Raw genomic sequence first — 21,172 nt, 5'->3', positions numbered from 1 at the left:
GCAAATGTGTATTCCCTTGGGATTCAAACAAATTTATTCAAAATTTACAGCAAAATAACACACTTGAGGATTGAACATTGTCGTTGTCTGTGCACATTGCACGCATTTGATCAGTTTCATGCACTGAGCAACACTGTGTGGTTTACATCAGTTGTATTACTCTATTAATTGAAGTCAACTAAATGGGAGATATTTTGATGGTGCATAGTCTTTGAACATCATTATAGTAAAAATTTATTCCCGGAAATAATTTTTTTCAGTTTTTCAAAAATGTTTATCGAGATATAGGAGTACACATATGTTCATTTGGAACACAATTAACAAAAAAATGGTAGAGAAAATACCGGTGGAAAAACTGAAGGGACTCAAATATCTGAAAGTTTGGGATTGTCAAGTATATCATTGAAATCACACCCACAACAGCCACACACTGCATCAAGATGAGTCAACTGAAAGAAAGAAGCTATTTCTTGTCACTAACCTCTGCTAACTCGGGGGTCATGTATAGTTGTTGAATCACAGAGTTCATGTAGCAGGTTGCACCTGCGTTACGCAGACCTACAAAACCTTCCGTCGGTCGGCCGGCCACAGGCGGTAAATACTGAAAATGAGAATACAGACGTTGAACTGAGTTTTGCTTTCTAGCAAGTGATTAAAGTGCAACAGTCATCGTACAGCTTAGTTGCACATGTTGCATGGGACTCACGTCACAGGCGTATTGAGATGACCAAGACGATTCAACCAATCATTTATTTGTTTGGCAATGAATTGTAATTCGTATTACTGTCTCTGTGAAGTCTCATTGACATTCAAGATTCCTTATATATTATTATCATCAGCACGATTTTATTTGAGGGAGTTAACATTTATTTATTTTTGCTTTGTATGCATCTTTTTGAAGAAAAATCTGTTGCAAACTAGGTGAGCAGTTTTTGTTCACTGCAAGTTCGTTTAACAGAACTACTAGACTCATTTGAATAATAAACATGTGCTAAACGAACTAAAAATTTCTTATTGGGAAAGTGTATATTTTGTTATATTTTATTTACTCAAAGCAGGAATAACGGTCAAGCGGCAAAATGAGAATAATTTTTCGAAATAGATCATTTTCCATATACTGTGAGAGTTGTGCATGAAATCAAAAGCAGAACAAACAAAGCTCATAGCATTGTAGTAGCGTAAAAACATTGCGCAAGATTTGACAAACACAAAAGTATTTCCACACTTAATATTGTGCTATACACAATTGATGATGGTCAACTTTGATGTTGTAAGTGTATCTCAAGAGCATATTCTTCTCTGAAAAATCAGCATTTCAATATTGAGCTATAAAAAAAGAATTCAAAATCAAAACATAAGATTTTTTGCGGGAAGGCTCGGCCAGCTTTAACACAATATGCAAGATCTCATAGTGAACAGAAAATCGTCTACTGTCATGATGTAATGTGATGTGACATGACCCGACTATTAGGAGCAAACTTTCGCAACACCTCTTGCAAATAAAACTTAAGAAGAGTACATCATATGTAGAATATTTCAGTTACTTACCTCCCATTCCTTAGCGGTTGATGGGTCTGCCTTGTGATGCATTGATAGTAATTGTCTTGATATCTCTTGTAAATTATCCAGACACCCATCAGCTAAAACTACTAACATTTCAAATGCTGCAATTCTAGACTCCACATGAGAACATCTGCACATAACAAAATAATATTACTCATATTAATTTTATTTTTAATTTGCTTCATAAGTAATGGCTAATCTGGAAAAAAAAACAGTGGGCAGAATAATCTAGAGTCCCTGTTTTTTTTAACTATGTCCGAATATGAGTAAACAGCGTCAGTACCTCGGAAATGCTATAGACAATCAGTCGATGAATTTCAATGTCCCTGTATATCTCATAAAATGACAGGCAGACAATAAGCCATCTCTACACATTAAACTGCCTGTTACCAACACGAGAATGAATTCCAAGGCCTCCATTCTAAGAGCAGATTCTAGGTTTGAATCACTCTGATCCTCTAAAGCATGCTGTGAGGAACCTAAGGACTGAGGTTTACATGTATGAGGAAATGACCCACTACCTCTACATTCTTATCTACCGTACTTACTTTGGAACAAACTCTGCAGCGTCAGGTATCGGCCTGTCATTTCCGGATCCAGCTAGAATCAGTTTGGAGGCTGGGAATAAAAACTCATTCAATAGCTTGCTGACCAGGGATTTACCTGAAAGTAAAGACAAATAGACAAAGAAATTATCATAAACTGCTTTGTGAGAGACAAGGGTGTTCCATGCAAATAACACCCAACAGTGAATTGTAGGTTCAAAATGTTCACATGCAAGTTTTCACGTTAGAATACATTCAACGTATCAGCATAGGGCAAACCATTGAAACTTTCATGAAGCTATGTGTGCCACAGTAACTTACATCAAATCTCATCAAAATGTTCATATTAGATATGCACATTACCCAGGGTAATGCAACCTTCAGCATTAGGACATACATAATTTGAGCACATTATCATTATTAAATACTACCGTAAAATCTGTATTAGAAGCTGCACCCATTCTTTTTGAACAATTTAGACCCAAAATTTACAATTCCTCATATGTGTAGATGCTCTAATAGAAGCCGCATCTCCCCACTGTTGCATTGTACCATTTTAATAGAAACCGCGGCTTTTAATACAGATTTTACATTATTAACTGTTCAATATAAAATTACCATATTTCATTTTGTCCACGCCTTCACAGGTGAATAATATCGTCATGAGCCGCAGATGACCGGTGAGTAGTATCTCATCAATGTCCAGAAGATCGGCTTGGTCAGATGATTCAAAGTTATCAAACCATGCAATTTCATCTTCCAACATACTGATAGCGTTAATTTGCAAAGATGTCTGTTCAGATTCTGAAGTGAGAAAATATTTAGTTAATATGTCATCATTAAAGAAATTGATAATGCATAATAGATTGTAAAGCCATGTTAATATACTTTTTTAACCAATCAATGTTGAAAAATGAAACCAAACTAACACTTACTTGAAAGCCCTTCCAGTAATCGACATCTCAACTCAAAATACTGACTACACTGACCGAGCAACCTGCAAATAAAAGATCATTACATTATGGAAAGTATCTTTCAATCAAAGTACGCTATCAGTGCGACCCACAACCTGGAAGCAAGTATCATTCACTGCGATAAACAGATGCGACTGTGAATTGAATTTAGATCAATGAGATTCAACAGGATCTGGTCGACACTAAATTGACAGATAGTAATGTTTGTTTGGTTAGTACTGACAACACATGTTTCAAGTTTTCTGGTTGCTACGATACTGATCGTGTATCCACCACAAGTAAATAAGCCTGTTTTCCTCAGTTTTCACAATTTGAATACCATAAACATATTTCTCCCCAAGTAATATTTTACCAAAGTACGTATAGATGCCATTTCATGTATTTCATAAAATTTGTTTAAACTTAATTCAAAGGTAACATGGAATCCTACAATACACAGAATTGGTATAAATAGTATATATAGTTAAATATTTGCCTAACACTATACACTATCGATGATCAGAAGTGAATCAAGTTCAACCAGCTGCCTTTCACACATATAATAACGAAGCAGCAAGAGAACTCAAAACTCACATACGATATAAAGAAAAAGACATGAGACAACAAAGACATCCAACAAAAACAAATCATTTCTACAAGTGAGAAATAAATATACTGACACTAAATGCTAGCTTTAAATATACTGTACCTTTGACTAGTTCCTCTGACGGAAGTTGACGTCGTCCACAAGGGCACATGTGCTTTGAGTAGGACTTGCAGCAGAAAATAGCGAGGATTTTGAAGTTCTGGCTTATCTCGTACCATGGTATGCCCACCTAGCGTATCAAACTGTTCAAGGGCGGCATTTCTCACTTCGGTACTTGGCGAACCAAGAAGTATATCAATAATGAAGTCATTAATGAACGGTAATGCATAAAAGGAACCTGAAATAAAGAAGGATCAAAATGATACTGAATGAAACCAATGTACACCTTCGACAGCACTGTAAATCTGTATAATTTGAAATGACAAAAGTGAAATAAAGATAGATGCGTGTATATTCAACTTTTTCACCACCAGTTCTGTTTTTTCAACACAAATTTATAAAATAATTTATAGTCTGCACTTTCTTTCAGACAAAAATAGTAAAAATTTTGAGTAAAAACTGAAAAGTTACTTAAATTTTGCCTGTTGGTGCCATAATTAGGGTTCATTTTCAGAACTATTGAAGAATATAATGGAAGTGCAGAACAATTTGGGCGGGAAAATTTATTGGTGAAAAGATACATACTGCACCCAAATTTATCTTTAGAAAAAAAGGATCAAGAGAAGAAGCAGATCAAATGCCCATATCAGGTAAATATGGGCATTTGGTGCAAACTTTGTTGATGATGAGAAGAACATGAAAGCATTCTCGTTAGGCCAGAATTACCAGTAAAGCATCATTGACCTGCATGTATGTGCACAAGTTCTGTTTTAAAGATAGCTCCAAATACACAAACTGACACAGGGAATATCACCATGAAACAAACATGGCACAGATGCACTTTCATTCTAGTTATCAGTTGAGGCAGTAAGAAACAACTTATTGAGTTGTGAAAATTCATGTTTCAATCTGATTTGTTCACAGTTTTCGAATAAACAATTGTTTTATACTCAGTTAAATACAATGAAAACAAATTGTGAGTTTGTTCAAACAATGAATATTACCGTACTCGACCGCGTTTAGCGCCCATGCCCGGGCAAGCGCCCACCCCCCACTTTGGCACAATTTTTATATTTGGGGTCACATTCGGCAAAGCGCCCACCCCCTTCAAAATGAAACTAATTTAAAACTTGGTCTTGCGTAACGAATCTTGGTAATCGTTTTTATATGATACAGCGTGGACATCGATCGCTGTGAACATGTTGTGAATGCGTAGAACACGGTAACCGTGCGTAAACTACGCTTCGACAATGACCTGTTAGTACAAGTAAAATGCGATAAATATTTCATGCCATATTCAGTTTACCTCTCAAAAATGGCTAGTTACTAGTTTTTTGGAAAAACCATGTCGTTTATTCGCTGAAATCAATTCCAACAGATCGTACTTCAACATCGATTATTCACTTCCGCATTGCGTTACCGGAAAGTCTTCGGGAATTTCCAAAGAATTGCGTCAGTACAACACAGCATTCTGATTAGTTAATAACCAACTTTGACCATTAGGTCAAACGACGCTGCTGTAGGTCAAATCTGCAATTGGATCATGGCGGAAAGTGATTTTCATCGAGAGTTTGCGTACGATCCAACAACTTTGTCAGTGGAAATAATATGACAATTTTGACTTTGACTGTGTTCCAACAAACTCAAATGTTTTTAATTCCATAAATTATGGTGGTACATAATTAATATTGTAATAAAATGTGTATATTTTTTGTGATCATTTCTGTTTCTTCATTGTGAAAATCAATGACGACGCAAATTAATTTTAATTTTTAGTAATTTGATTTTCCCTCAAAGACGTAATCTGTCACTTGATGAATCAAAATTTTCATTTGCACTCTTTTTCGAGGGGGGTGCTCGGGTAAGCGCCCACCCCTACAAAATCGTGATTTTCTGAGTTGAGGCCCCTGGGCACTAACGCGGTCAAGTACGGTAGTAGAAATGTCAAAAGAATACAAAAACAGTGGAAACATTACGAGTTGGATATAATAAACTTCACACTTTAATTGATTCACATCAATTAGTATCATCATTATTGAAAAAGATATATCACTATGTAAGATATATAACTGAATTACAAACATTTCAAGAGAAGTGAACACCCGCTAACACCTACCAAGGAGATCAGTGCGTAACTGGAGACATCTGACCAATAATTCAAGAGCTTCTCTGGCTATCCTGGAGTCTTTAGTTGACACCACATGTTGTATTGCACACACACCGGGGAATAACGCGTGGATGTCACTATGATCGCTGCATCCACTCCCTGTGCTACCTGGAAATTAAGAACAAAAAAATATCCAAAAATTAAAAGGCATAACAAAACAAATATGGTCACAAGTACATACTAATTAACAGTAATTTAAAGTTTGAAACAGATTTGATCAAAAATATTTGGGTTATAATGACAATTAATTCAAGTAAATTATGGTTGAGTTCGGTCGGCCACATTCCAACTTGAGTTAGGAACTCAACAGAAAAACTTGCAAACTCACGAATCACTTGTTAACATAAACTGTATTTATTGGTGATCGAAACACTTCAAACAGACATGTAAACTTCTGGTAATTACAGAAACTTGTAGAATGCCATAAAACATGAACGTTGCATAGTAAACAGATGAAATAACTGACTCACAGTTGAGCACAGACTTAACTAAAACAGAACTACCATTTTAATGGAACATTAAGGTGTTTTCCACACAGACAGAGGTCAACCAATCAGTCGAAAATATCACTTTTTACCAAAAATGACAAAAATATTCACCAAAATTAGAGAATTAAAGATATCATTACAACAAAATGAACAAATCTGAGAGAGGTCTACCCAAGGTACATATACACCAAGTATCAAAGCATTCCGGCTTATAGTTTTCAAGAAGAAGTCAAAAAAGTAAAACATTGACACGGACGGCGACGGACAATCACTCATATGATAAGCTCCGCTCGACAAAGTCGACAGCGGAGCTAACAATGACAAGGACAATGACAGCATACACCCCAGCAAGGCAAGGTAAGGTTGGAAATAATCTTAACAACTAGTACATTTTGTATGTGAATGAATCTACATCTGCAAATCCCCTGAAATTAGATAAGTTTGTGAAGTAAATTCAATGTTTTGGTCATAGTCTACTATCAGTCTGTGTATCGCTTAACATCAAGTAACAATCAAAATGATATGGGAAGTATCTAAAAATACATCTCTCCAGTGACTCACCTGTACTGCTGTGTCGACTTCTCCGTCTCTCCACCTGGCCTATGTGAAAAGAAGCGGAGCCGTAGAGTGATCCATCTTTTGTCAGACCGATATGTTGTGAAGAACTTGCTAAGTGTATACGCCCAGCAGCCGCAGCCCAGGTCAGTCTCATAAAGCATGATAGGGTAGCAGTGAAGTCCGTCACTGACATAGTCTGTAAAGTAATATGAAGAGATTTACAGAAGGAAGTGCTTTCCAGGGCAAAAATTTCCAATTTTGTTTTTTTATGCCAGATTATATTACTTTTGTGGTTAAAAATGAGGTATTACCGGTAGATTTTCATATGCACAGTATATCAATTACTCAGTAATGCTATGAAAATTTCAGGTTTGAATCAAATCTGATGAGATACAGGAAGAAAAAAAAAAACTCAAAAGTCCATTCAAGTCATCTTTTCATGTACATGTAGTTTATGTGCTACTGAACCAATGACACCTTTTCAAAAACCAGAACCACATACAACTCATTAATTATGTGCATATTTTATGTATAGTTATTCATTCATAATATTCTACCACATACATGTATGAATACAAATAATGAATAGATAAAAGGAAGGAAAGATGAAATGTTTAATATGTACATATATGTACCTGTATGGACAACTTAACAGCTGATGGGATCTCGTCTGTTTCCTTGTTGTTCTTCTCTGTTGACTGTGTTTGCTTTGCTGGTGAAGCGGAGTAAGTTTTGGAAGATGATGCACTGATGTTGGCGCCATTCTCCATCTCGTCATCTAACAAGGAAACATCACTCGGCGTGTGTCCCATTAAACTTTGGCCGCATAACAGAAACCTGTTTGGCAAGCATATCAATTAAATTCTTAGCATAAATTTGGTGTTGATAACTAGTATTCATAGATATTTTCTGAGGAATGTGTGCAGTGCAATGTACATACATGCATTAGCAACAGTGACATATTTATCAGTGCGCCATCAATGAACTCATGCCAAATTTCTATTGTTTTTACTACGATGTGTTAGATTGCACCCTCAATGAACTCTCTCAAGAGATTCTATTGTTTTTACTAGATTACGCCAAAAAATTATGTTACATCTTATTTGAACCATAGACCTTAGACCTGTTTTCTAAGGTCTATGTTTGAACTAGTAAACTTTTCAGTATAATGCAGGTTTCATCCCACAACTAGGGAAGAAATCAACTGCTTAGTAATCTCACCTCGCAAGTTGCAGACATACAGAGTAGCAGCCCTGTCGGGTTACGTAATCAACGTCACTTGGCACAGAGTCTTTTTGCAGCACATTAACAACAAAGCTGAGTCCCGAGGCATTGAGAAAATTATCACAAAACAGTTTTGATGTCGTAGATGTCATGTCTTGCACTGTGGGCATCAGTTTGCCACTCAATACCTAAGGAGAAATGAACAATAGTTATTATGTAACCCTTTTTATTAAGTAAAACTGTTGTCCCATTTCATAACAAAATTGTTTCCTGATTCCCTAGAGAATTTTGATTCAAGACCTCTAATGAATTGGTAATTATGTCCACTTAATTGAAATAAACGAAAAATTTTAATAGCAAAATACTAAAATGTGAAAAAAAGCTTTAAAAAAGCAATTGGAAAAGACGGCGAACAATATATCATAAGGATAAACATATATGGGTGTATCACATGGAATACCCTCAACAGTATATTTATAGTTCTTAATCTCTTGATATAAACCAACAAAGGATGTTCCCATTAAAGAGAGATGGTTGCGGCGACATGTTCAATATGGTCCTATGAGATGTAAACAATACTGCTTGCTTACATATGAGATTCTAACGTGCATTGTGCAATGACAACAATAATCTATTACATGTAACCCTCAACTGCCAAATTTATGTTATTTTCTGTACTTCTTTTTATTAATTTTGGACCAAGCATGGATTGTTGGGCACATGTGTTAACAAAAATATGTGGGTTTTTTGTGGCAGGTGAACTTAATGGGGCTTTAATGGTCATGCACTGAAACAAAAGTTATTAAATTTATAATGATGAAAACATCAACCGTCAACATGCTGAAAGATATAAATTATAACATGCCTTTATTTTTATGCAAGAATATAGAATAAAAAAACTTCCTGATATATTGTGGTCAATCATCCTACCTCAAGATTATAGAGAACTCGGAATGCAGACATTCCAGGTGCACTAGGATTGAAGAGGTTTTCTAAGACAGCTTTCGGCGACGTATCTTTTGAACTTGAGTTGCTATCATCTGAGGTTGACAAATTGTCATCAATCTGAGAAGAAGACAATCAATCAAATTGTTAACACAGTCATGTATGCAAAGTGTTATGAACCTGCGCTGCATGTTGACTATGTTCAAATTTATGTGTCATCAATTTCAATTAATATGCACACATGCTTATTATCATGCATAAACATATGTAATTTGGTCAAATAAATATTTTCTACTCACATGCCTACCAATAGATTCTAATGCTTCGTGAACTGCTGGGTCAGTTGGTATCAGCATTAACAAACTGCGTACGCGACTTCTAATTCTGTTACAAAGAATTGAAATTATGGCGAATAAACAATAATGAGGGTAATGACGGTCGTATGTATGTGTTCATTACCAGATAATAGTGTAATACTGGTTAGCTTTTTAGCGTATTCTGTTTTCGTTGTTCGATTTCTTTTTTTAAATATCATGAGATGCTTTTGCAGAAAAACAAACTGACCAAAGATTTTCATCACATGTAAGTTGCACAATATCCACCAGCAGTGGAATAAGACACTTCAAATGATAACATGTCATAAAACAGACAAGAAATTAGAGATTTTTAGAAATGAGAATTTGATATTACTTTTTTACTGGAAAATGCAGGATATAAAAATACTGTTTTCTTACTTTGGTTCATCTAGTTCTGCTAGTTGATACAGCATTTCAAAAACGTGGCCACCCATTGCCATGACAACACCCGGGAGCATCTTTTCCTGCTCCAGCACATAAGCCTGTCTCCTGCTTTGTTCCAAATTGCCAGCTTCTTCTATCCTCATAACTTCTTGAATCTGAAAAATAACAACGGCAATATATCATTCTAGTATATAATAATATGAAGATATTACGAGGACATCGCAAAGTATACATGAAGACAGTACAGCGGGAGTATCGCACAACGGAGGTCAATGCAACGGCGTACTGTCTGAGTGCATACTTTGAGGTATTCTCGTAATAACCTTATTATTATACATCTTTTACTTCTAAGGATACATCATGGGAATGCCTAAATCTAAAAAGTTTAGAACAGAATCAGCAAACTGTTTTGTGTGGAGTCCGGTCAAACCCTGGTGGCAGCCATGTAAAATAGCACAAAATTACGGCACGCTGTAACTTATGGCGTTACGGTGTTGGATGTATAATAGTAATAGAACATCTTAAGAATACTGCAAAATATGGTATCATAGTATGAGGTGTAGTATGGCCATAACAACACATGTACAACACATTTTGATGTGACTGTATGATGATTTGGGATTCTTGTGAATTCAGCAGACTTCGTCAATATCAAGTTCGAACCTCCAATTTAAAATGTACATATACCCCTAGAGAGTAAGTAGCTTAGAATCAAATGGTACATGTACTATGTTTGTTTGTTTTGGCTTACCTCCTCAACTCTAGCTTGATTTGCTTGGGTTACAGCGCCTGCTGACTTCACGATCAAAATTTGCTCATCGTCAAATTCCAATTGGTGTAAAAGTTTCTGATCCTTGGATGGTAAAAACTGAAACAAGACAACAATGTGAGAATAGTCATGGGGTCATGGCACTATTACGTCAATAATATACAGGGGTAGAATGGTATGAATGAAGCCATATTTTTGGAACTCATGTATTCATGAATTACACAGTGAATTTCGACCATCACTTTTTTCACATAATTTCCAAATGAGTGACACTTCAAAGATGCAATGAACGAACTTTTGACTGGCACTTTTATTGAAAATGGTCAACAACAAAAGCCTTTGATGAACTAAGGACTGGTTTCTGTTTTTATTTTTATAAATTGCTAAGTGAAATAACTTATAATAAATTGCTTCAAATAAAATACTAAATTCTCTCAGTTCAATCACAAACAGGCAAATTACTGAAACCTGTGATAATTTAGATGAGCAATGCCTTTACCCCCGGTACCAATATATGTTTCAATGCTTAAATGAATTAATAAAATTTCAGCCATTTGACTCAATTCCTAAACCACATATAAAGAATGATTACAGTATTTGTAGTTAAATTGCATGCCAACTAAACAGACGTGTTCTACAGTTAGTCCAAAAAATATACTAACGCTTTAAAAATTAAAGTAACTTACAATTTTATCATTAATTGCAATTTGGACATTTTCCGGCGTTGTCTTCAAATGATCAGCTATCTTGAGACGGACACTCTGTAATGTTTCATTAGAGTGACCCTAAAAACAGAAATAACAACAACAAAAATAAAGCACAAGGTCTCCAACAACTTTGTTGCCAAATGTATAGTAATACACCTTATTTTCACCCCGACAGCTGATTTTATTCCAACTATAACATCCCTCAAAGTGTAGAACTTTGCAATGTATGCTTTGTCTCTATTGCGATCATCAACAAACTTACCATGATAGTGAAATCACCTTTAGGGGTCTCACAGTTAAGGTGAATAACTAATGGCTGTCCTTGAAAAGAAGCACCGTGTGGTAGAATAGTACGAGACCCAGAGTGGTAGTCTTCGACCGTGGTGACATACTTCTCAGCAAGCAGCAATAGCCGCTCAATTATCAACAGCTTGGCAGATCTAAACAAGAAAGCGATGTTACATGGAGATAGTGAAGTATCGCTCTTTTTTTGTGTAGAATTTCATAGCATCAAAAATACAAGCGAGTCACTGCGATTTCACTGTAATCAGCCGGAAAGTGGTGAAATTGTGAAAATGAAATGGTTTTTAATAATTATATGTATATGGATGGAGTAACTAAAACGCAGTTGAACCTCTTTTAACCAAACCTTGACCTTCACTATGATTAATTCATGATCAAATGCAATCAGTTATCTAAACTATTAATTACACATATATTAAAAACAAACTTGGCTGCAGGAGTGTGAAGTCCAATCATATACAGGTACACCCTTGGATTAAACATGACATGTCAATAATCATTCACTTTTTTTACTGAACGCGAGAAGTCTTTAAAAAACAGAATGTTTTACATTTCTCGTCCTCTCTGCTTCACATTCTCCTCAACCATTACCAACCTTGATGGACTAGGTAACGCTGCTACTTCCGGTATAGTTGCGGCCGTCAGTGTTTTTGTGGCTCTACTGATGGCGATGGCCAGTGCCGACCCACCCAACGTGATCATAGCTTCTTCCAATCGTTTGTAACATTCTGTGATGAACTTTTTGTGCAAGCTGACGGGGTCCTGTAATTTAGTAATATGCAAATATAGTGAGTACCATAACCACATTGAACAATACACATTATTATTCAAGACTTTAACAATGTGGAACAATTTACATGACTTCGAGTAGAGTAGAGACGCGGCAATTTGGCGTAGCACCACCACGGCGATCTCAAAATAAACTTGACAGCAATGACACTGCAGTAAGTCATGGAATAATTACAAATAAACGAGAGATGACAGAAACTGCTGGAAACGTTACAGGATATGACGGCCGCATTTCCTTACAACACAAAGTGAATAATAAAAAAAGTACACCATACCTTTTTAAGTCTTGGTGATAAGTTACTGTAACACATATGGAGTAAATGTTTGACAGCAATGTGTGCGATTTCCTCATTGGGCGTCTCCAAAGCAATCTGCCACATAAATTCTATACCATATAAATCTAATTTATCAACTACCTGAAATGAGACAATAGCCACAGACATTAAGAATGTAGTAGAGGTTTTTTTCTTTGAAAATATCAAATTAATTTTTTTATCCACATTCTCTTATAAGAATATATAAAGCATGCATTCAACTAGGAAAAACAATTGTAGCGATGGTTTAAGAGGGTAATACCGGTACATTAATTTTGAGTAAATCTGAGATACAGTGTATTTTTTTCGGGGGATTTTTCACGCATAAGAAAACATTGGTATTTGGGGTTAGTCTAGAGAGTTGAGACTCCCAGCTGCTCCACACTGGTGATTTTTGGCATAGGTATTCTCTGATAGCTGCTAATGAAATCAGGCAAAGATAGTTTGTCTACCACTTAGAATTTAGAAAATACAACAAAACTCCACATGAGATGACTTTAACACTAGCTTATTCTATTGGTAGCCACAATTATGCAGAAATAAGATATTCTGGTCATATTTCCTTGTCTTAGATTTGCCTCAAGACACAATAGCACATGCAATGAGCCACAGAGATCTTGCTGTGAGCGAGATAGACAAAAGACTTATTATTGGCCCTCATATACTGTTCCATTTTTATCATCGAATCCACTATAGTGGTTACCCGTCTAGCAGCGAGAAAAAGTGGATCAGGGTGGAAGATTGTTTGAGAAGTAAAAAAATATTAATGAGATCTCATAGACTTTAGTATGATGTTGAGGATTGCAAATTCAGAAATGGGAAAAATAAATAATTTTTGTTGCTTGGGATTTTTGTGATTTGCTTTTTTTATACCATTCACGAAGACAAAATTTTGTGAAAGTCGCTGACACTCATTTTTCGCCTGTTAGAACATGGCGTGACATATACATGTATGGCTAATCAGTATCCATCCATATTCCATCCATTCAGAGTCAACTTAAAATAAAACCTCAGCTGTGAGGGCAGAATTTGCAGGCTGAGGCCTGGTGTAAACAAACAAAAACCTTCAGTCACTAACTATGAGAGAAGACTTACAAAAGAGGTACCAGTAGTTTTCTTGAGTCGGTGATCATACAAATTGACGTTTTCAAAGAATGTTTTGACACAGGCAAAGCCCCTCATTGATAGTTTGGCTGGGTCAAGCTTCAACAGCTTCTGTGTGAACATCTGTTGCTGCGTTTCTGCTTCAAGATCAAACAGTCCTTTAGTGAACCAATCCAAGCATGTCTGAAACAAAAAGTAATAGTTTGAGACGGATTTCGATGATGTCAGAAAATAATGTTCATAGATATTTTTTTAAATCTATGTTGTACATTGGGGAATTCAAGTTTGAACTGGCATTGAAATGAATTAAATATATGTTTTACTTGATCACATGACCTAATCATTCTTACGCCATAGTACATTTTTAATAAGCAGGTTTGCAGGTGAAATAGCGCATTGACAAAAAACAGACATTTAATTCAGCAATCGACATTGTTACGTCAAAGCCGCTCTTTCAGCTTTGATCTAGTATAAAAAATGTACTTATAAAGGCCAACATTTGGTAGAAGTATTGTATTTGTTGTACTGTAAAATAATTTATTCTCGCTTTTTTCGCTGAAAGGATGATTTAGTGAAAATAAAATCATGCGAATATACTATATTTTCTCTATTTTCATTCAATTCATCAAGAATCAGCGAAAATAAACTCCATACAAATCATTGAAAAAGTCCTTTCAGCGAAAATTAATTCCAGCTAAAATAAAGTATTTTACAGTACAAGAAGCACATCTAAAACTTTGGCCATAGACACTGCTGTCATTTACGTATAAGCAGTCAATGTAGGACTGGGGGATTCCATTATGTAGAAAGGGTGGTATAGTTCAGGGGAGTGCATCTGTCATTTGCCTTTCTGGCTATAAACCATTACAGAAAACTTATTACTGATTTGCATTAAAGATCCTGAATTATGACACGTACCTCTCTGTCAAATTCACACGCATCAGGATTGGACACCAAACAGTCCCATATCTCTCTTGCTCTGTGCCATGGTAAATACAACATGCCTTCTTGTAATATAAAACCTAGGAATTTTAAATGTGATATAATGAACTGGAAAAAAACAAATACATATACATTAATAACAAAGAAAGCGCCAAATATGTAGTATTATTGAAAACAGACGATGAACATGACATGTCTTGTGAAAGTCACACAAAAAACGAATTGAAAAAAAAAAAGGTTTTCATACTTTTATTTATTTGTATTTATTATTTTATTGTACTTATAATGCATGCACAAATCGACTGACTGACCAACCATAAAAGTAATTGAACTCACTTCTTGATGTGTATGCCGACCGTCCACCATGGTATCGGCCGTTATTGGTGATTCTTTGGCAGCACAGACTGCTAATTTATGACACTTGACGAGACTCTGCGTCACCAGTTTCACAACCTCATAATTCTTGTTTAATTCATGTAAAATACCCTGCGATGCAAAAATATACAAAGAAAATATGCTGATTACAACATGCACTCAGAGTATGTGCAGGAGGAAAATGGAAAATGAGAAAAAACAATTGTTTTCAAGTTAGAAACCCTTCTAACATTTAAAAGCCACTATTTCACAAATAGAGCGGGTCTGGAGCATATAGTATATTCACTCTATACATGTACCGTAAAATCTGTATTAGAAGCCGCAACCCTAATAGAAGTCACACCCATTCTTTTTGAACAACTGTGAATGTTCTAATAGACCCTGCATCCCCTCTACTGCATTGTACCATTTTAATAGAAACTGCAGCTTCTATTAAACACAGATTTTACAGTAGCAGTGCATATGTAAATATAACAGGGAACAATTAAGTCGCATTAAATACAATCAATCCTAATTATGATTTTTATGTTTGTAAATATGGTTCAGCATAGTATGAATAATTTACTATTACAAAATACTCATTTTATTTTTGCTTGATATTTATTTTTCGTTATTTTCACTAGAGGAATGATTCAGTGAAAATAAACTGCACACATAACACCCACCCATTTTCTTTAGCGAAAATTAATTCCAGCTACAATAAAGTATTTTACAGTAGGCAGCTTTACCTTGTTGGGAGAACCTGTAAGATCTGATAATTATCACTAGATCCATACATTATGATTGTGCAAAAATAAACTATATATTTATAAAAGCCATTTTCAAACATGGGTGGTGTTGCCAACCCCAGTACAAGAACACTCATCTTATATTGACAGATTTAACAAGTTAAAAAATAATTTCATTAAAAACCGAGAATTTATAAATCAGCATTTAAAGGGAATGGTGGAAACATTACTATTTTCATAACTAGAAATGTGAACTGTTTATCTTTAAGAAGACACAACTTCATGAATGTTGCTGTACCTCCAAGTCACCTAATGAAATATTGACTCACTCAATGAAGTGTTCCCAAAAAGGCTTTCAAGAAAAACATGATTTATGAAGAATGGAGAAATAGAAAACATTTCTTACTCACCTTCTCTTTGTTATAGGTTTGTTTGACGATACTCCGACTAATCTGGTGGAGTTGTCGGAGAGCTGGCACAACACACACACCCTGACAGAAAAAAGAGCACTAAATTTAAATTTAAATCAATGTGTCTTGAAGTCTTAGCTAGAAATGAAATAATTTGTGCAAGAAAATCGCTTTCAGCAGATCTTTTTTGTACTGTCCGTATTCTTACAAAAACATTGTGAATAATGTTAACTATTAAAATATTAACTTATTTGTTAATAACTTATTTGACATCACAATGAAACACAAAGAATGATGACTTCTCAGAATGAAATGAATGATGAAATCATTCTTACTGCAACACAAAGAATGATGACATCACTTGCAATGAGACACGAAAAACGATGACATCACTTGCAATGAGACACGACAAATGATGAATTCTCAGAATGAAACAAATGATGACATCATTTGCAATGAGACACGAGAAATGATGACATCACTTGCATTGAAAACAATAAATATTTTTTTAAGAAGGCTAATCCAACAACTGCAATAGGGCTTCAATTTATTAAAAGATTGTGAAGGTTTAAATATCATATTTTGATTTTTCAGGGTAGACTTCATAATCAGTAATGCATTCTTAATATTGGTCATAGTATATGTTGAATAAAAATATATTAATAAAACCCAGTTAGGGCACCATAGGTTGTTAGATAATGAAAGTAGGGCATACTACATCCTCCACTACCTCCTTCCAGCCTTTTTCCTCCTTTCAAATCAGGTCATGGACGTACAAGGTAACAGATTGGAAAATAATATGTACATGTACTAATGCATTTCACAGCTGCTACTTAAACATTCGCATGACCAAAAGCCATTCATCCATGCACATGCATTCATTTGACAATTACTTTGATGGATTGACAATAATAAAATTAATTTATAAATTAAACAAATTCCTTTGCATGATTACTATTTCGATGTTTCTGTGGTTTGTTTCATTTCCTTAATCAATTTAAAAAAAACAAAAACATTTGAAATAGCTTTTCAGTCACTTTTACTCAAAGCATGAATTATCAAAATTTGAATTATAACCATTGAACAGTCTTCTTCATAAAACTAGAAGTTGTGTTGTGTGGCTAAATGGGAATGTTTAACGTTATCTGATTTCAGGTACTATGACACAATAACCAGTAATCCCTCTTGGGCATCATACACCATGTGACACTCTATACGTACATAGCAGCAACATGTGTGTACACATCATTTCTTTTATCACACAGCGCCCTCAATGGTAGGAGTGTTTCATATACAACTGGAACATTCTGTTGATCGAGTAAGGCTGAACGTGTACCAGTTTTGAAACCAAAGATTATTTGTTGGATTAGACATATTCTGATTTATGGTTTCAACTTTTACCCAATCAATACCTTGTCACGACAGCCCAAAAGCTGCCAGCCACGTGGCTATAAGTGGATACATTTACAGATGATACAGTTTCATGTCAGGAAAGCAGAATGCTTGATTTATGTGTTTTCATTTGCAAAAAATAAAGAAACGCTAACATTTTGAGGAATTTGACGATTGGATTTGCTGGGTGAGTGCCTTGAAGTCCCTGTTTTTCATGAAACACTTGTGCAACAATCAGAAAACATATCTAGATCTGTGATTGGTCAATCTGCCAACAAAGCTGTGCTGTTTAAGTTTATAATTATTTAGTTTAATTTATAATGTACATAGACAGTTAATACAGGTGTAACTAGGTGAATCATGAGTGCCGCACACACTTACATGACAAGACAAGTGGAAGATAAATTGCCAGAATGATAAATCCAGGGCTTCATTAAAACTCAAGTGGGACGTGCAATCCTCAGTCAAACAGAAAATGTAACATACCTTTTTAATATCGTCAACGCATTTTATAACATAACTTTTTTTCACTTGTTCCTTGACAGAGAACGAGTCACTCAAGATGGAGAGGTGTTCATCTAAGGCCTGTTCTATGAGATGAAGTGGAAGAGCTGGTAGATGTGCTAAATCCCATAGTAATTCCAGTACTTTGGTTGTCGTCTTCCCCACCCTCGCATCACGACCTATCTTCCCTATCAGGCTGAGTAGTTTCTCCCTCATTCTGTCATTTTCAATCTGCCACGACTAAAATAAATAAATCAAATTTTAATATAAATATCAAGACTCAGAATTAATTTTAATAATATTTTAACAAGTTTATTTGCTTTAAACTGCATCAGCCGTAGCTACATTGCTAGGAAACCAAAACAAGTGATAAAAACTGGACTGCAATTAAGCTGAGGTAATCCAGAACCTAAACTAGCTTTACAACTGCTGTGAATGGATAGAATCTAGAAATAGTCCATTTACTCTCTTAATATTCTTCCTGACATTAATACAAAATAATTCTGATCTACCATAATTGTCCCTCAAACAATTACCAGCACAAAATATGTTCCAGAATCTCATATTTTGTAACTCATAACAAACAGTCAATTAAGGTTACAAGACTTTGATTCTGCTCTATGAAGAATTGGCAAAACTGACCTTTGAACTTATGGATTATTCAAACATAGCTGATATAATAACAATTCAGGGAAGAGTACATTTACAGTATCTTTAAACAACTTTAACATTTTGAACTTTTGCTAACCATTCATAAAGTTATTAAAACTTGTCTAATTTTTGTTTAAATGTTATTTTGTCGACCTGATTTAATGCATGTGTTTGATTAGAGTAATCTATGCCGAATTGCAACCTATACAATGTACAATTTTCAATGCTTGATTTGTAACTAGTTTTTGAAATTTGAAACTGCATACATAAACAAATCTGTCAGTGACTAGGAGGTAAGTCCTTGTAAGAATCACTCGCATTCTAAATAGATACTTTTATGCAAATTAGAAAGATGCTATCAGGCTCTCAGTTTTTGCTTTAATTTGCATACAAAATATGGAGATTCCAATCAGACTTTCGCTGTTTTATTTTGATTTGCTTACAAATATATCAAATCTGGTTCTCACTGAGACTCTTCCATGATTTTTGGTAGAAACGTGACTGATCCTAGAGAAAGATTTACCTAAAGGCAGGCAGAAATTCTCTTTTTATACACTGTTTAGTTTCAGAACATTCAAATCTTTGTAATGCATAGCAGACACACTAATCATTATTACAGTGTTCAGTAATAAGTTTTACAATTGAGACTTTCCTATGTGACACTGTCCACTGTGACATTCAGGAAAGAGAGTAAATACGACAGCCACTGCACTCGTAAGTGTGCCTGCCAGGGGTGCTGCCCAAAAGCGCTTAGTAAAAACCTGATCACAACAATTGATAGAAGTAGAAGTGGGATACAAGTGCTTAGTCAAGCATGGTTGCTACGTCAGACGAGTGCTACAAGGGCTGAATACAGTGGAATATGCAAATATATAGCTAATAATTAAACATATGCAGTACCAGGGTAATATAGAACACGCCGATATGATACTGACAATAATTTAATCTTTTCAATGTCAATCCCTCGTAATTATCAAGAAAGAGTCAATAAAAAGGTTCAAGCTATCTCACCTTTTGAATGAGACTAAATAAATGCTCCAATTGTTGACCACTAAACTTGACAGCGGCGGCCGCCATTATGGAATGAATATTGTCGATCACCGTGGCGTTCTGACCATTCTGTGAAAACAGACAGTATGAATGATTGTCAAAATATTAAATTTTAAAATGATGTCAAGAGCTGTATATTCAGCCAGAAAATGGAAAAACTGAAAAAGAAAACTGTTCAGCATGTAACTGTACAATGGGATTTTTGTTTTTTAAAAAAAATAATTCCGCTACAAGGGAATTCTCATAGCTGAGAGCACATTTCCCATGCTTATATCCCAGTACATTGCCATTTAGTGAGAAAAAAAACTCACTACTAACTATTATTCTTACCTGCATTCTCCAGATTTTGGTGAGTTCATCAAGCAATAGCCGTGATCCTAAAAACTCAACGATACCTTTGATTTTATCACAGTATTGAGACTGGTCAATGTTACCTATGGTGTTGAACAATAATTAAGAATCCTGTCAATAAATGTAAATGATCGAGTAGACGCAAATCTTGAAAACTGTCATTCACTATTGCAAAGATGTACAACAATGAAAATGGCTTGAGGATACCGCAAAGTATGTAATCAGACAGTGCAGAATTGTATTGACTCTGTATGTGTTGGTTGATATAGTTGCTGTACTAACAGTACTTCCTTGTATACTTGTAATATCTTCATTGTATTTAGAAATCCACCCTTTTGATTCAGATTTTCTTCCTAATTTTCGTGCACTTGTTTGATAAAACTGCTGGGTAGAAGGACCTCAAACCTTGCATACTGATAGGGGTTAATGTGAACTCAAGCACCTGACTTTCTATTGGTCAAATATTTCATCAGCCTACTTGAAGTAGCCATTTTAAACCTTTTCTGAAGGTTCTAAGCAATCTTGAATTGTTGTTCCATTTTAGATTGAAACAAAAAGAACTTGAAATGTGTGTGAAAGTATATTGTGGTCAAAATGAAAATAATTTCCCAGCAGTAAAAAAATCTTCATTTTTGAAATTTGAAAAATATAGAAGATCGTTTTGTAAAAGGCTACAAGTGAGCTCACCTTCTAAGGCAATGGACAATATTTTGTTATCGACTAACCAATCCAAGATCTTCTCTGAAGGGATGGCATTCTTAACGGCTCTCGTTGCAGATGAGTCGTCAATCAATTTAGTGACCTGCAACACATGAGGGTGGCATTAAACTCTTGAAACAACAAAAATGCTTTTGTTGTACACTGAATCATAACATATTACTTATTATAAACACC

The 21,172-nt window shown here is 35.1% G+C and overlaps 1 protein-coding gene across 1 annotated transcript in view; it reads right to left on the bottom strand.

Annotated features, from left to right (window-relative positions):
* LOC102807565 (ubiquitin carboxyl-terminal hydrolase 24-like) overlaps positions 1 to 21,172 on the bottom strand; it is a 60,149-nt gene that overhangs the window by 22,702 nt on the left and 16,275 nt on the right. Inside the window, exons 8-33 of the mRNA XM_085503320.1 lie at positions 20,966 to 21,080; positions 20,258 to 20,361; positions 19,889 to 19,996; positions 18,209 to 18,466; positions 16,331 to 16,411; positions 15,154 to 15,303; positions 14,794 to 14,925; positions 13,867 to 14,058; positions 12,733 to 12,873; positions 12,264 to 12,430; positions 11,628 to 11,805; positions 11,345 to 11,443; positions 10,641 to 10,757; positions 9,884 to 10,044; positions 9,449 to 9,533; positions 9,135 to 9,269; positions 8,202 to 8,392; positions 7,616 to 7,817; positions 6,984 to 7,176; positions 5,884 to 6,042; positions 3,771 to 4,005; positions 3,044 to 3,105; positions 2,727 to 2,912; positions 2,112 to 2,226; positions 1,549 to 1,693; positions 482 to 601 (exon numbers count right to left, since the gene is read on the bottom strand). Of these exons, the coding sequence (XP_085359446.1) occupies positions 482 to 601; positions 1,549 to 1,693; positions 2,112 to 2,226; positions 2,727 to 2,912; positions 3,044 to 3,105; positions 3,771 to 4,005; positions 5,884 to 6,042; positions 6,984 to 7,176; positions 7,616 to 7,817; positions 8,202 to 8,392; positions 9,135 to 9,269; positions 9,449 to 9,533; positions 9,884 to 10,044; positions 10,641 to 10,757; positions 11,345 to 11,443; positions 11,628 to 11,805; positions 12,264 to 12,430; positions 12,733 to 12,873; positions 13,867 to 14,058; positions 14,794 to 14,925; positions 15,154 to 15,303; positions 16,331 to 16,411; positions 18,209 to 18,466; positions 19,889 to 19,996; positions 20,258 to 20,361; positions 20,966 to 21,080 (3,831 nt within the window). The remainder of the gene's footprint in view (positions 1 to 481; positions 602 to 1,548; positions 1,694 to 2,111; positions 2,227 to 2,726; positions 2,913 to 3,043; positions 3,106 to 3,770; positions 4,006 to 5,883; positions 6,043 to 6,983; positions 7,177 to 7,615; positions 7,818 to 8,201; positions 8,393 to 9,134; positions 9,270 to 9,448; positions 9,534 to 9,883; positions 10,045 to 10,640; positions 10,758 to 11,344; positions 11,444 to 11,627; positions 11,806 to 12,263; positions 12,431 to 12,732; positions 12,874 to 13,866; positions 14,059 to 14,793; positions 14,926 to 15,153; positions 15,304 to 16,330; positions 16,412 to 18,208; positions 18,467 to 19,888; positions 19,997 to 20,257; positions 20,362 to 20,965; positions 21,081 to 21,172) is intronic.

This window comes from Saccoglossus kowalevskii, chromosome 9 (genome assembly GCF_978046115.1).
Source record: "Saccoglossus kowalevskii chromosome 9, keSacKowa6.1, whole genome shotgun sequence".
In the NCBI taxonomy this organism is placed as follows: Eukaryota; Metazoa; Hemichordata; class Enteropneusta; family Harrimaniidae; genus Saccoglossus; species Saccoglossus kowalevskii.
This window is presented reverse-complemented; position numbering and strand designations above follow the sequence as displayed.